This window comes from Coturnix japonica, chromosome 2 (assembly GCF_001577835.2).
Source record: "Coturnix japonica isolate 7356 chromosome 2, Coturnix japonica 2.1, whole genome shotgun sequence".
NCBI lineage: Eukaryota > Metazoa > Chordata > Aves > Galliformes > Phasianidae > Coturnix > Coturnix japonica.
The window spans coordinates 81,115,953-81,129,959 of NC_029517.1; the positions used below are offsets into that span (position 1 = coordinate 81,115,953).

Here is a 14,007-nt window from a genome sequence, read left to right on the forward strand (position 1 = left end):
CAGCAGTTTCCAACTGAAACATATATCCCCGTTGGATTAGGCTATTTCTGAAGACTTAGGATTTGGCTAAAGACCGACCACCGCTCTTCTCTAGATAAGCAGTTTTTCAGATCTCGAGCTGACATACCTATACGGAAGCCTGAGAACACTTGGCATTCAGCTTTGCTTTGCAGCTTGCACACGTGACTTAAGCATGTAAATGGCAGAAGAGCGGCTGTGAAATCCTTTGTGAAGGAAATGGTACAGATTGCACGAGGTGCAGTTAAATCGCTTGGCGCTGTCAAATATTTTAGAAAGCATCTTCCCAAAGCTAAGAGAGAACTATAAAAATTGGGCAACTCAGCATTCTATCCACAGAGGAAATCAGTTTAAAGCTTTTTTACAAGTTTTTAGACTGCTGTGGCACTATCCACATCATCAGCTAATTGCATTTTAATTGCCGTATTATACTGTAGCTCTATTTATTGTTGTTACTTCTTTTTTTCTTAAACACATCAGTTCATCTACCTAGAGATGGAAAGACCAGTGCCAAGCATGACTTGCGGCCATCATGCTGCTTTGTGTCCCCTCAGGACTTGTATAGTCTGTATAATACCCTGTTGAGATGCTAGCAATGTATTTATTTCTTTTTGAACCAAAGAAAAGCTGCTTTGGCAAATGTGGAAAGAGCCTAAAGCCAAATTATATCAACAGCCCATAATGCCCACCAGTATGAACCAAACTGCTCCCATGACATAAGCAACATAGATCAAACACCAATGAAACCTGAGAACAAGAAAGCAGAGAATGTTCCTTCTACATGAGTAGCATTATGTACAATCACATACAGAACAAAGAAGAAATTGATAATAGTAATTTACTCATTTAGCACAGTAACATAAATTTATGTCAATTGTTCTTGTATTTGTGGGAATCTTCAGCTGAAACTTGCTAAACCACAAGCCCAAACATTAATCTGTCTTCACTACTCCATACCTAAGGCTCCTCCCACTGCATCTCAGGGTAAAGGACAGTATTATTCTTAAGTACCAGGCTCAAGTGCTTGTTGGATGAGCCTTTGTAAGTTTTCCCCTTTATCAATGGCTTTGTATGAATAGTTGCAGTCTTGCTTGTGGCCTCAAAGGCAGAGAATCCTTTTTATTCAAAGGGCAGCCCCGAACAAACACAGCAGTGCCCCATCTCCCAATTCAGATCAGGGTCAACAGCCATTTATTTCCCCTAATCAGATCTAAGTAGAAACCTCTCTGTAGCAACTACATTACCCTCTTGTTTCCCACTCCAGCCCCAAGAATAAGTAGATATTGATAGCTCATATCCACAGAATTTCATGAAGCCTTACATAAGCAATGGATTGTCAAAGTTTGATGTGCAAGAGGAGGACGCAGTTCAGTCAGAAAACTGAGGATGTGTTTAGAGGACCTGAAGTGTATATAAGCACGTGTCTCTCTTCTTCCAAACATTGAGGAGCATGAAATAGAAATGGCCTGCTCCAAGTGGCCTCAGCTTCCTAAGCAGTGGCTACTAAGAGAGCTTTCAATGACCCCAAATGTACTGTTGCCTACTTTGCAGAGTGCCTGTTGCTTGCTAACCACTGCTTTAACTGCACTAAGCGGAAAGAGTTAAGTGTATCTATTGGCCTATGCAAATAGCGAAGAAACAAGTATAGACACTCCTTGAAAAAAGCAACGCAGGTCAGAACTCTTAAGGAGAAAATAGGCCCAGGCCCAGCCTCTACACGATTGTTTTCCATCCTCTCACACACATATTTAAGCCTATTGTCCAGTTACAGAGGTCTTCTACAACATGCAGGGATTCAAGTGCCATCTATTAGCCCAGGGAATAAGCTGCAGAACATTCAGCCCCCCTAAGAAAAGTCCGTGATTTTCAACTTCTATAAGAGTCAGTGTGCAAAGAAGAACCGGTAATATCACCGGTTCAAGTACAAGCTGCTCCTCACTTGCTTTTGGTTTCTATCCTGCAGGCACTTTAGCTGTGACCTTTTCTCCTCAGTTTGCACCAACCAGCAGAAACTTGTTTCAATGTACTAACATTAAACCCCCAAGTTGAAGATAGCTGGACCTTGTTCTGCTACCCTGGCTCCCCCTAACCTGAACAAGCCAATTAACTTTGGTGAGGCTGTTTCAGGAACGCAGGGTTATCAGGCCCTGCCTTTTGTAATTAAATTCTCATAGTTATACTTTATCATCTTAAATGTTCAAATTAAGGAAGCCATCATTAACCAAAACGCGATCACTCATGAGTTGTGGCAGAGGGGGTGTTTTGGAAATAGGGAGCGATTAGACAAGAACGAGGGCAGGAATCAGCTTGGGGATCGCGGTAGCAATACAAAGCACATTTAGCAGCAATTACATTTAACAAATAATTTTACATACTGGGCCTGTAATTATCTTACACAGATTTAAATTACTTCTGCCAGGAGAAAAAAAAAAAAAAAAAAAAGCAAGCAGCAGAATAGTAGGTGATCCCAAGTAAAATATTTCAATCATTAGACAAATTGGACATGTTCCCAAATCCTCCATCACAGTAATGGTCGAAGAGAGGGGCTCTTGAGCAAAAGAGAGCATTTGTCACCATGCATGGCGCTGGCTTTTCAATTAGCAGACCTTGTGGCCTTTTTCAACCTCACTGCATCCCCCACATTGCTTACAGTAAAGAGAGCCACATTTCACAGGCAAGAAATCTTCTCTTTGAGTAAGTATCTCCAGGCAGACAAAGCAAGTCATGAGAGAAAAAAACAACATAGACAAGAGTTTTGCATTTATACTGGTCCATCAAATAACACATATTCTGTCCCCTCCCTTCCCCCCAAGCCTTCTTACTTGAAAAAACAGTCATCATTGGGTGAAGAGCGACTCAGACAAGAATTTGACCCTAATGCTCATTTGATATATTTCATTTCAAGCTTTCGGAAATTATGTGTAATATTCTCTCCTCTGCCACTTTCATGCATAGATTTCAATGCAAATCCTCACTTAGGAAGGTTGCATTTCATAAATTACAGTGGCGGGGAGTCAGGCACTCTGGAAACAAAAGTACATTAGCAAACCACTTTGGTACATTATATATTCAGCAAAAGAAATAGAAAGAGTATGATGGTTTAAAGAAAAGAGATTCTTTTATTGGGTTATGAAAAATTGATAGAAGGAAAGATCCTATGTGTCTGTCATTCAGAGCCACAGTGGAGTCCTTCTTCCTACCAGCCCTGTCTTCCTGAGAGCCGTGAAAAGAATACCAGAAGCCACTAAGAGTGAGGCAGTGTTTAGCTTTCCTCCTTGCAGGGCACAGATAAGGACGTGCACAGGTGAGTGCTAAGTAGCTGAGACAGAACAAAGGCAGCTGATTCCAGGCAATGGAAGCAGTCACCTTTTCTCACCTTTTCCTAGGTGTGCCAGTTATCCAAAATTAAAGAAGCCAAGTGCAAGCAAGCTGATCTTCTGAAGTTATAACTCTACCCTCCCAAAGCACGTGCTGCAGAGAATGTAAGAACGCACAGTACTCTCAACGTGCAAGAAATCTTCCATGCCTGAATCAAGTGTCAAAGAAAGCACACAACTTGGGGCAGAGCTGCACACAAAAGGACACAGAAGAGCCAGGGCTGTGGAAAATTTGCATTTTTGCTTGTGTAGCCAGAGAAAAAGGACTGTTTCGCTTTGGTCAAAGGCCAATTTAATTAGAGAGTAGATTACTGCTTACCCTTAAGGCAGACAAACCTGAGGGAAAGGAGCAGAATGCCCAAGCGCTGCCTCACAGTTTATTCCTATTATTATGCTAAGAAGCTATACAAATGCATCGACACTGGTTTAAACGCATAGTTCTTCCCGCAGTATGTGCTTTCAGTGGGGGAGAGGTTAGAAATAAGGAAGGGAAAGAGAAGGAAAACTGGAAGTAACAGTCATCATGAGAAACTGAAGAAGAAACTTCAATTCCCAGCCCCAACAACCCACAGAGAAGGCTACCATTTCTCTCCACTTGGTTGATTCTGGATTCTTTTCCTAGAAGTTTCACAGCGAGGATGATCTTAACATCTACATGTACTATTGCAGCATCAGAATGTTAAGTGTGTAAAATGAGGTGAGACTGGTGCAACTGGGGCTGTTTAGTCTGGGGAAAAGGAGACTGAGGGGAGACCTTATCGCCCTCTTCCAGTATCTGAAAGGTGCTTGCAGTGAGGGTTGGTCTCTTCTCACTGGTGGCAGGTGATGGGACAAGGGGAAATGGCCTCAAGTTGCGCCAGGATGAGTTTAGGTTGGATGTTAGGAAACACTTCTTTACAGAAAGGGTAGTTAAACACTGGAATAGGCTCCCCAGCGGGGTGGTCAAGTCACCATCCCTGGATGTGTTTAAGAGCCGTTTGGATGTGGTGCTCAGGGATATGATTTAGCAGAGAGTTACTAGAGTCAGGGTAGTATAGTTGGGTGGGGTTGATGATCTTTAAGGCTTTTTCCAACCTGAGTGATTCCATGATTCTATGACTATTAAATTAACTGCACACTATACAACTGGCTTCATATGTTCTCTTTCCAGCAGCACTCATTATTTCAGTTTTCTGCAGCAATCAGCCACAGTTCAGTTGATTTAAGACTCATCTTATAAACTGATTAAAATATATTTTCACATATTTCTTATTACTCTCTCTTGCTTTATTTACATTTCCTGACATGAGGGTTGTACCAACACCTACTTCCTTTCATATTTATAAATACACACTTAAAATGTATGCCATAACACTCAGTGTTGTGGGCTCAGAAGAGGAAACACCATTATTCTACAAGAATGTCCATACTGAAGATCAAATTCACACACCAGCTGTCATGATATAAAGAGCAAGATAGCACACACTTTACATAAAGCCAACCTTGGACAACCCTGCAAGCTTCACGTCTCAGTGATTTAACAGAAGTGAATATTTTTTTATGCTTGCACCTACTTGGATACTGAATTTCATCTCTATTCAGATTGAAAACTATAGATGGATCATGACAAAAGATGAGCAATGGGAAACAAGTGCCAAAGCTTTTAATCCCAAAATAGTTTTGGCTCTGCAAAACATTACTGCCTCCACTATGAGACTGCTATCCTTATAGCTGAACAGGCACAGCAGCTCAGCTTTACTCAGCTGCTTCAGTAAATTCAGCCAGGTTCTTTGCACCACCACATGGACAGCGCAAAGGAGGGCCATAACTGATCCTTTAAAAGTAAATATATATTCTTTATTATTATTACTATTTAAATAAATTTTCACTTGTTAGCAGTGAATCTTTACGGGTAGACTGTGAAATCTCACACCACATCACAGAATCACAGAATTGTAGGGGTTGGAAGGGACCTCTAGAGATCATCGAGTCCAACCCCCCTGCCTAAGCAGGCTCCCTACACCACGTCACACAGGTAGGCATCCAGGCGGGTCTTGAATATCTCCAGAGAAGGAGACTCCACCACCTCCCTGGGCAGACTGTTCCAGTGCTCCGTCATAATAAATACAAATATAACATAATAAATACAAACCTATTTGACAGGAGTAAAGTAGGAAATTCATTTTCAAAGTCTTTGGCAACATATGCAGCCCCCCCCCCCCCCCCCCCCCCCCCAAAAAAAAAAAAAAAAGTGACAAGGACATATGAATTACTCTCAGTAAATCCATGTTGTGCATACAGAATATTTCAAGGAGAGCCACCTGCCAAAGCAACTGTCACGGTTCCAGAAGTAGCACTGCAATATTTTAACAAGGAGAATGCAAATGACCTGAGGGCAGCAGCGTAACTGAGATTCCTCAACGGGATTTCCTAATAAAGTGCTCTCGGTTACTACATCACATCACACCCTCCTGACCTTAAGGTTAGGAAAACGTTAAAACAAAAACAAAAACACAACAGAGCAGCCGTACAGAGAACATGGCTGTTTGCACTGTGTGAGATTCACTGGGAAAGCAAAACTAACCTAAAAGAAACCAGGCCATAATTATTCCTTTTTATTGTTAATAAGGCACAATAAAGTAAAAGGTACTTTGGAATATTTGTCCATCATTAATCACCCCTAAAAACCAAAGTATTTTATAACGAGCTGATTAGCTCTATAGACCTGGTGGTGGTGCACAGCTATCCCTGGCCACTATCCATGGCACCATTCAGGTACAGTGGGAACCCTGCGTGGCTGCTGCCCTTGCAGGTTGTTCAAGGTCTCCACTATATCAGTATTTCCAGGTTCTCCCTCAAGGCTGCTTGGCTCTACAACAACAGCAGAAGGACAACTTGGGTAGAGCTGTGGTTTCACCCTGTTTGCTTGGGGACTCACCTGAAGCCCAGTGAGGCTGGCCATTGGTTTTTCAAATTGGTTATTGGTTTTTCAGGGTTGGACAGCAGTCTGAAGCCTCTATCTCTGTGGCCATAAAACATGACAGTTCAGAGTCAATTCAGTCTTGCCACATTTACCGGTTTATACCATTATGACTAATTGAAAAACCAAATAAGTGCAAGTAGAGATTACTGAGGCAGCAAGGCAGCCATGCAGAGTGAGAAATACATCTTATATCAAAACTCCCAAGTCATAATTTCCAAACCCTGGCACCAAAGTCTGAGATCCTAAAGTTTCTAAAGCCATTTTAAGGCAGGCATGGACTTCATCCACCAATTTCACCATCGTAACAGTTTTCACCTTAAGCAGCATTCTTTTCATCTCGATTAAGAGGAATTTGCTAGAGCACACTGCCTTGACTGAAGTGAATGATTATATCCATATTCTAGTATTTTACATCTTGAATACACCGTGAACAACAGGGCAAGAGGTCAAGTGTTTTTACAGCTACACGCAAAGCACAGCCTTTTAAAAATAATCTCCTTTTCTTGAAGTGTCACCGGTGTTGTTGGATTTACTTAGGAAGGATAAGAGATCATTCAGCCTCTGCGATCAACCTCCTCTAAAGCCTTGAGTGCATACCACCACAGAGCTGGTGTTAGCTAGACCAGGTGCAACAGGATTTTCTACTTGTTAAGTGCTGAATCCATTGCATGCTGGTTCATTTGCTTCTGAACACTCAACTACTAATAAAATTTAAATCTAAATCTCAAAACAATTAAGAGTATCTAGACACAAAAATGCCAAAGTCTCCACTAATTGAAGACACTCAAGGTGTAGCTGTTAGCACTTTTTCAGATCACCCTGCATCTCAGAGAACACTCTGTCCTAAAAAGAAACCACAGTCTCCGTTGGCTTCAGCCACTGCAGAAGGCACTTAGCACTTCTGCAAAGAAAACTACATAAAGTAAAGGTACACACACATAACTACACATAGGTAAATAAATATCATTAAAAATAATAAGAAAAAAAAGACAGTGGTTTGTACTGCCTCACACAGGGACTCCATGGCAGAAGAAAACGAAATCCAGTCCCAGCAGTCAACAGTCAAGTTTGCTAACCATGAAAGTATTCTCTCCTTTCTCTCAATACAAGTCCTCTGCATGGTTGTGTCAATGAATAAGTGTTTCTACCACACAACATCCTCTTTCATATCCTTGAAAGGCTTACCCTGTACATGGAAGGCAGCATGCAAGCACACAAGAGCTACTCAAGAAAGCTGAGAATCCCTTAAAGAGGTTCCTTCCCTTTCAGTACCTTTCCAGCCATAAAAGATTAAAGTCTCCCACCTGAGAGCTTAGGAGATTACAGGGGAAAAAAAATGATCTGAGTCATCACATTTAGGCATTTCACCACTGAATAGTGCATACCTCAGATGCTACACTGAGGATTCAATGCTTGACATTCTTTTGGTCCCGTTAGGTCAGAACAGTACTACAGTACTTCCACAACATATTTCACTGTTGTTATTAATAATGATTCTGTGCAAGTCAAGAAGTCAATCAAGTGTTACTGCTTCATTGAAACTGTCAGCCTTCCCTGTAAACATGGCTTTCAAGTAAGTAGAGATGATCAACAAACATTCACATCCTCAACTATTTCCGGTACAGAAACAAACTTAACTCAGGAGCTATAAATAATATGGGTAGATACTAAGCAGAAAATATTTCAGATTCCTTTAGTAGCTACTCTCAGTGAAAGACAGATGGTTATCAACAGTCTGCCCAGGAATACGAAATTCATACTGTATGAAGATAGTTTAGAACTGATTAATCATGTTGTTTTCTTGTTAAAAACCACGGACTATCCACATGGAGCAAGTATCTAAATCTCTAATGAAGTCTTGGTGATGAAACATGCAGTAGCATTCTTCATACAAAGCAACACATTTAAAACATCTTGCAAAGTATCACAGCAGTATTGTAGTTATTTGCATTTGTTATTCTCCTGACAGTGTGGTATCAGAAGAAAGAAGAAATGAAGTCCTATCTCCTTTTGCATATCCAAGTATTTGAGACAGTACGCACGCAAACCAGCTCATTACTGCAGCTTTCTTCTTATCAAAAGAGGACAGCAAAACTATTCTTGACGAAACAGGAAAGCACAATTAAGTGAGATTAATCTGACACTTTCCCCCACCACGGTTTCAGGAACGACAATGGAGGATCCCACACAGTAAGCATTTCTTTTAAAATGCAGATAGAGACTTAATACTAAAAAGTATAAATAGCCGTTTGAGTTCTAGAAGCACAACAACTTCACAGTCACCCTTCATTGCGTAACAACTTCAAGAGAGTCTCACAAGATTAGTAATTCTAGGTACTTCTTTTCCCATTTCTTGTCCACTCAAAACTCTTATTGATGTAAACAAGAAACCTCACCAGCAAAGGCAGCAGATTATTTTAGAACATGTTTTAGTAACACTTAATCTTCACATAAATCCACAACTCCATGCCCTTACTATGAAGAATAAACCAGCGATAAACATGCGCACTGCAAACCAACTTGCTACACAAACCAGTAAAAAAAGAAGTGATGTTGTGTATCTAAGGGTACACAAATATTCAAGGAATCCTTCAAGAGAAATACTAACGCATTCTGGAAATATGCTGCATTTTCCTCCACAGGTTGAATCAATCTATTGTACTCACCAATATTTTGTTATCCACTTTGTCTCCCTTGGTTTCCAGCTTGACTTTCTTCTTGACTGAGATCTTGATTTTCCTCCCAATAACATCCCTGATGCTTTCTGAAAGAAAATATATTAATTAAATGCTTTCTGTGCTGACATAAGAAGGAAACTGATTTCATAGTCACATTCTCAGGAAGACTCATGGCAATGTTTCTTGCACTTGTGCCTGTGCAACAGTCAGTGCTAACCACCACCTAACACACACAACTTTTATCAAGTCCATCATCCGCAAAGTAATTTACATCTGTTATGGTAGGATTGGATATTCCATATGCCGGTATTCTAAACATAATTGTGTATTTCTTTCCAGAGAAAGAAAGTGTATTTCTTGCATTCCCAAGACAAGCCCTAGCATTGCTTAGCTCTGCTCAGGGAAAATATAGAAAATTCCTCACTTGCTATTATTTGTACCTGAAAAGCTTGCTGAAGCCAATTAACTTCTTGTATTACAGAAATACTATCCTTTATTGTTACAATCAGGGAGCTAAGTGGTCAGATGATGGAAAATGAAGCGTTGGCACATTTTATGCATTGCACATTCAAGATCCAGCTCCCAGCCATCAACATCTGACAGCTACGCAGCGGGTGCTGTGCAAGGCAGCCCTGGTCTCAACCCAGCTCCTAATGACACCACAACCACCTCACGGTGCCAACAAAGTCACATTAACTGCCATAAGTTTTCACATGCATGGGCATACACACGCACAGACTGTCTGTGCCAAGTGAACCAGCCTTTCCCCTAAAGACTTTAACCCTGGTCTGAAGGGAACTTAGACACATGGAATCATGTCAGAAAGCTTATACAATGACTAACACTGATGTAAGTAGCAGATAAACAGAGGAGTATGTCAGGAAGAGCCAACTTGGCACCATCCATATGTTTCGCTCCCCAGCACCCTCATACAAGGCATGAGAATGAAATCTTTTAGACATATTAACCTACTTGCTGCAAGAAAAAAAAACACCTCAAAGGCAACTCTCCACCCTCCCCAGGTGCACACACTTCAGCCTCGCAAAGGTGAAAGTTGAAAGGCTAAAACTGAAGATTGCAGGCTCTTCCTAGGGCTTTTAACCACAGCGCTCTAGCTTTCCTGCACTATTTCCTTCTGATAGCCTGACTGCATTCATCCAAACATCAAGTCTAGGAGCCCTGCCTGCAGGGCAGAAGGGCACGCAGGTCAGAAATAAGCCTGTTCAGTGTGGCTCTCTGTCAGGAGTCGTTTTTTTCTGCCAAATCAGAACGTTTTCCCCAGGAATTTTAATTTTCCTATCAGGAAACAAGAGCTCCTCAGTAGCAGCCAGCCCAGGAAGGCAGCCCATGGAAGACTGCCAGCATTCTTAGGCTTGGCAGGGAGTCGGGCAGCCAACTTCCCAGGCAGTCAGGTAACAGGACCAGGGGAAAGTCCAACCCCATCCTCCCTCCTGACAGCGGGAGCTGCGTTCTGAGACTTCCTCTTACCTGGGTCTGTGGTAATTTCAAGCGGCACTAGGGAGAGAAAGGGCCTGGGGCTCAGCCAGGCAACACGGCATCAGGCTTTACCCGTTTGAAAGGGCTGGAGAAGTTTCTATGAGAAGACTTAAGTTCCACAGGTATTTTCCCATGTGTCTGCAAACTATTCAGTATGCACTGGTGGTAGGTGGACTTGCAAAGCGATTTGTCAGATCAGGTGCTAGAGATACGAAGTTAAGGATCTCATTTCCAAGTGCTCACTCATATTCTACACCAGTGACTACCTTCAGACACCAGCACCTCGCAGGAGCAGATCTGGGTAAGCCAACATGAACAGGGGGATTCTTTTTAAATTATTTTCTTTTATTTTTTTTTTTTAAAGACTATGACCAGCATGACCTGACAAAGGTCACACAGGAAGTGAGTAACAACAAAAGCAGCAACTCAGACAGTCCAGTTCCCACTTAAACATGTGTTGTCCTACCCCCCCCCCCCCACACACACACAGTCAATAAGGCTAAGGTGCATCCTTCTATCCCACTCTCAAAGCAGAGTCATTCCCCAAAGTCTGTTTATAAAGTTGCCTGTTAACACGTGGACATCAAGCTTGCCACACAGCCAGTTCCACACACCCCCACAGAACACAGACAACATGGTGGGTGAGCACAGGGCTCTGGCATTGGGGTGAAGGGGCATTTTTTATCACTGCTCAAGGCCATCAGAGGATGGAACATGTTACAGTGCTCAAGGATGCTCAGATTTGCTTTCCCCTGTAAAACACACTGCACCCTGCCTGTGGTGCACAGGGGTATTTAGTACAGATGCACAAATACTACCACAGCACAACTGCAACTTTCCGTGTGGATTTTCGCCAAGCTTTTGTCAGTGTTACATCTGTATCCCAGCACAAGCACTCCCTGGCTGAAGCAATGGATGTCAAAGCAACAGTGTCAATGAAGGAGGAGATGCTTATATAAACTGTATTCGAGGCAACACACACCTCGTCGCCTGACAGATTTGTTTCCATCTGCCATTAAGGCAACACTTGAAGTTATTCGCTCCCACAGGTGAGACCCTCAACTTGCACTTCAAGAGCCAACCCGATTTCCCAACCCAAAGGACGCCCGAACAGGGTGACATCAGGTCCTGAAGCAGCAGCCCCGTTATCCCCGTATGACACCGGTTGCCAACGATCCATGTGCTGAGAGCTCCCAGCAGCGATGACAGCATTTCCAGGAGGTCTCCATCAGCAGCTACGATTGCTTCAGCGTACACCGTGCAGCACGGGAGGGCTGTTTGCGTGCGGCCATGAAACTTTAATCACAAATAGCCTCTCGTATGTGCACACACGCAGGATATATAAAAACGAGTTTTGAACTAGCCAAAGCCCAGAGGGAATTAAACAAGAAACGTAAAGCCTCCATAGCGTCGTCAAGAGCTTCTGAGAGGCTCCGGGACCTGATGACAGCGCGGCTCCCCCCGGCTCAGAGCCCCCCACGCGTGTCGCTACCCCCGGCGCTCCCACCCCGCCCGTGGGGACCCTCGGATGGCGGCAGCCCGGCCTCCCCGCAGCCCCCGGCCCCCACTAAACGCCCGCGGTGCGGCCTCACATCCCCCGTGCAGCCCAGCCGCCCCCGGCTCTCCCCCCAGTCCCCGGCCCTTACCGATGAGCTCGCGGGGGAGCTCGTTGCTCTCCTCGGCCATGCTGGCGCTGCCCGGCGGGGCTGTTCAGCGGCTCGCCGTCCCTCCGCAGAGCCAGGCGAGCATGAAATCCGCGGGGCGGGGGAGGAGGGCCGGCCCTGCGCCTGTGTGTGTGCGCGCCGACGGAGGGAAGGGGGCAATTCACCGCCCGCTCCCTCCTCGCCGCACGACTGCCCCGGCGGCCGGGAGGGGCATTTCCAGGGGAAGAATCGCCCGCGGCCAGCCCCGAGGCGGGAGGGAGGGCGGGCGGGAGAGCGGGCGGCCCCCGCCCCGAGGCTCCCTCCTTCCCCCCTCTCGGTCCCTCCGCACCGCCCGCCTTCTCTCCCCCCACCCCGTCCCCAGCGGCGGAGGAGCGGGCAGCAGGGCCGGAGCCCTCAGCCCGGCCCGCCCCGCTCACCTCGCGAGAGCCGCCCTCCCGCACCCACCGGGAGCATCGCCCTCACGGAGCCATGGCGCCCGCCCCCGCCAGGGCAGCGCGATCCGGGCCGGCCCCTCCTTCCCCCCAGCCCCGGCGGCCACGGGGGCCATCTGCCGGCGGTCGGCGGTCCCGGCCGATCCCACCCTCCCCAGGGTCCGGGCCGCCCCTCCCGCCCCTAAAAGCCCGTTTTGATGTTGGTTTCCCCCTCTCGATTTGAAGCCGAGAGGTGTCCGGCTGAGCGGGGGAGGGGGTGCTCTCTGCAGTGTCCCTGCGGCGTTTGTGTTGTTCTGCGGCCCTCACGGGCTTTGCCTGCCTGGAATTGCCCCTTGTAGTGCGTTCCTTTAAAACAACCACCGATGTAGGGCGGGGAGTGGCTCCCATCGAGTGAGCCCTGGTCACCCGGCTCCCTTCGAGCTCCACGAGGACAACCTTTGATCCAGAACTCGTCCGCCCCTTCCGCACTCCGCCGCTGCGTCTCCATAGGGACAGCAGCCGCCGTAGCACCTGCTCCGAGCCAATGCCCTTGTTACAGGTGGCTCGGCACCCCCGATGCGAACGGAAAGGCGAATTCCTGGGCTTATATATCACACCGAAGGAAGCCAGAAGTATGTCTCCTTTCCCAGGGCCATAGAAATATCCGCCAATCGCAGCGTTCTGCTTGTTGCGCTTGGCTTAGCAGCCACATTACAGAAACACGGCACGTGGGCTGCCTAATTGCACCTATAAAATGAGGAGAAGAGGATGCTCACTGGAGGAGAGGGAGCCTCGGAAACGTTCTGGCTGCAGCGCACGGTTTCAGTGAGGATGGCTTCCACTGCAGCAGGACCGCCCCCGGTCATCCTGCTGCATCCTGAGGGGTGGATGGCTGCACCAACCTCACCTTTCAGCACTCCACAAGCAGATCTGGAAGATCAAAGTCATTAATGCTTGGTTAAGGCACCTGAAATGAGTTCAGTGAGAGCAACAGCAGAAATCTGAGAATATTCATATTCTATTTCTACTATATTCATATTCTTACTGACGGTCCTCTGTCCACATCCTTTTTCTCTTTGCAGAATACTTGCTGACCTCCTCCTGCTGACCACTCGTTCCTGCAGCTCAGGTTGCTCAGAGAGGTGACGGATGCTCCATCCCTGGAGACACTCCAGATCAGGACAGGGCTCTGAGCAACCTGGTGTAGCTGTAGGTGTCGCTGTTCACTGCAGGGGAGCTGGACTGGATGAACTTTAAAGATCCCTTCCAGCTCAAAAGATTCAATGGTTCTATAAAACTGCATTCATGCAATTACTTCTGTATGGAGCCTTGTATTTGACTGAAACTTCCAGAAATGTATCTTCTTTTCCACTGTTGGAAGAGAAATGTGTATTTTTTGGT

The 14,007-nt window shown here is 45.4% G+C and overlaps 1 protein-coding gene across 7 annotated transcripts in view; it reads right to left on the reverse strand.

Moving 5' to 3' along the window:
* CARMIL1 (capping protein regulator and myosin 1 linker 1) overlaps nt 1–12,744 on the reverse strand; it is a 159,321-nt gene extending 146,577 nt beyond the window's left edge. For 4 of the 7 annotated variants that reach the window (XM_015855143.2, XM_015855141.2, XM_015855142.2 and 1 more), the window contains exons 1-2: nt 12,179–12,532; nt 9,024–9,121 (exon numbers count right to left, since the gene is read on the reverse strand). In XM_015855143.2, coding sequence (XP_015710629.1) covers nt 9,024–9,121; nt 12,179–12,218 — 138 coding nt within the window. In that variant the 5' untranslated portion in view covers nt 12,219–12,532. Of the gene's footprint in view, nt 1–9,023; nt 9,122–12,178; nt 12,533–12,612 lie in introns of those variants that run through there. The other 3 variants (XM_015855140.1, XM_015855139.2, XM_015855145.2) reach the window with 3 other exon arrangements.
* Nucleotides 12,745–14,007: the final 1,263 nt, after the last annotated feature.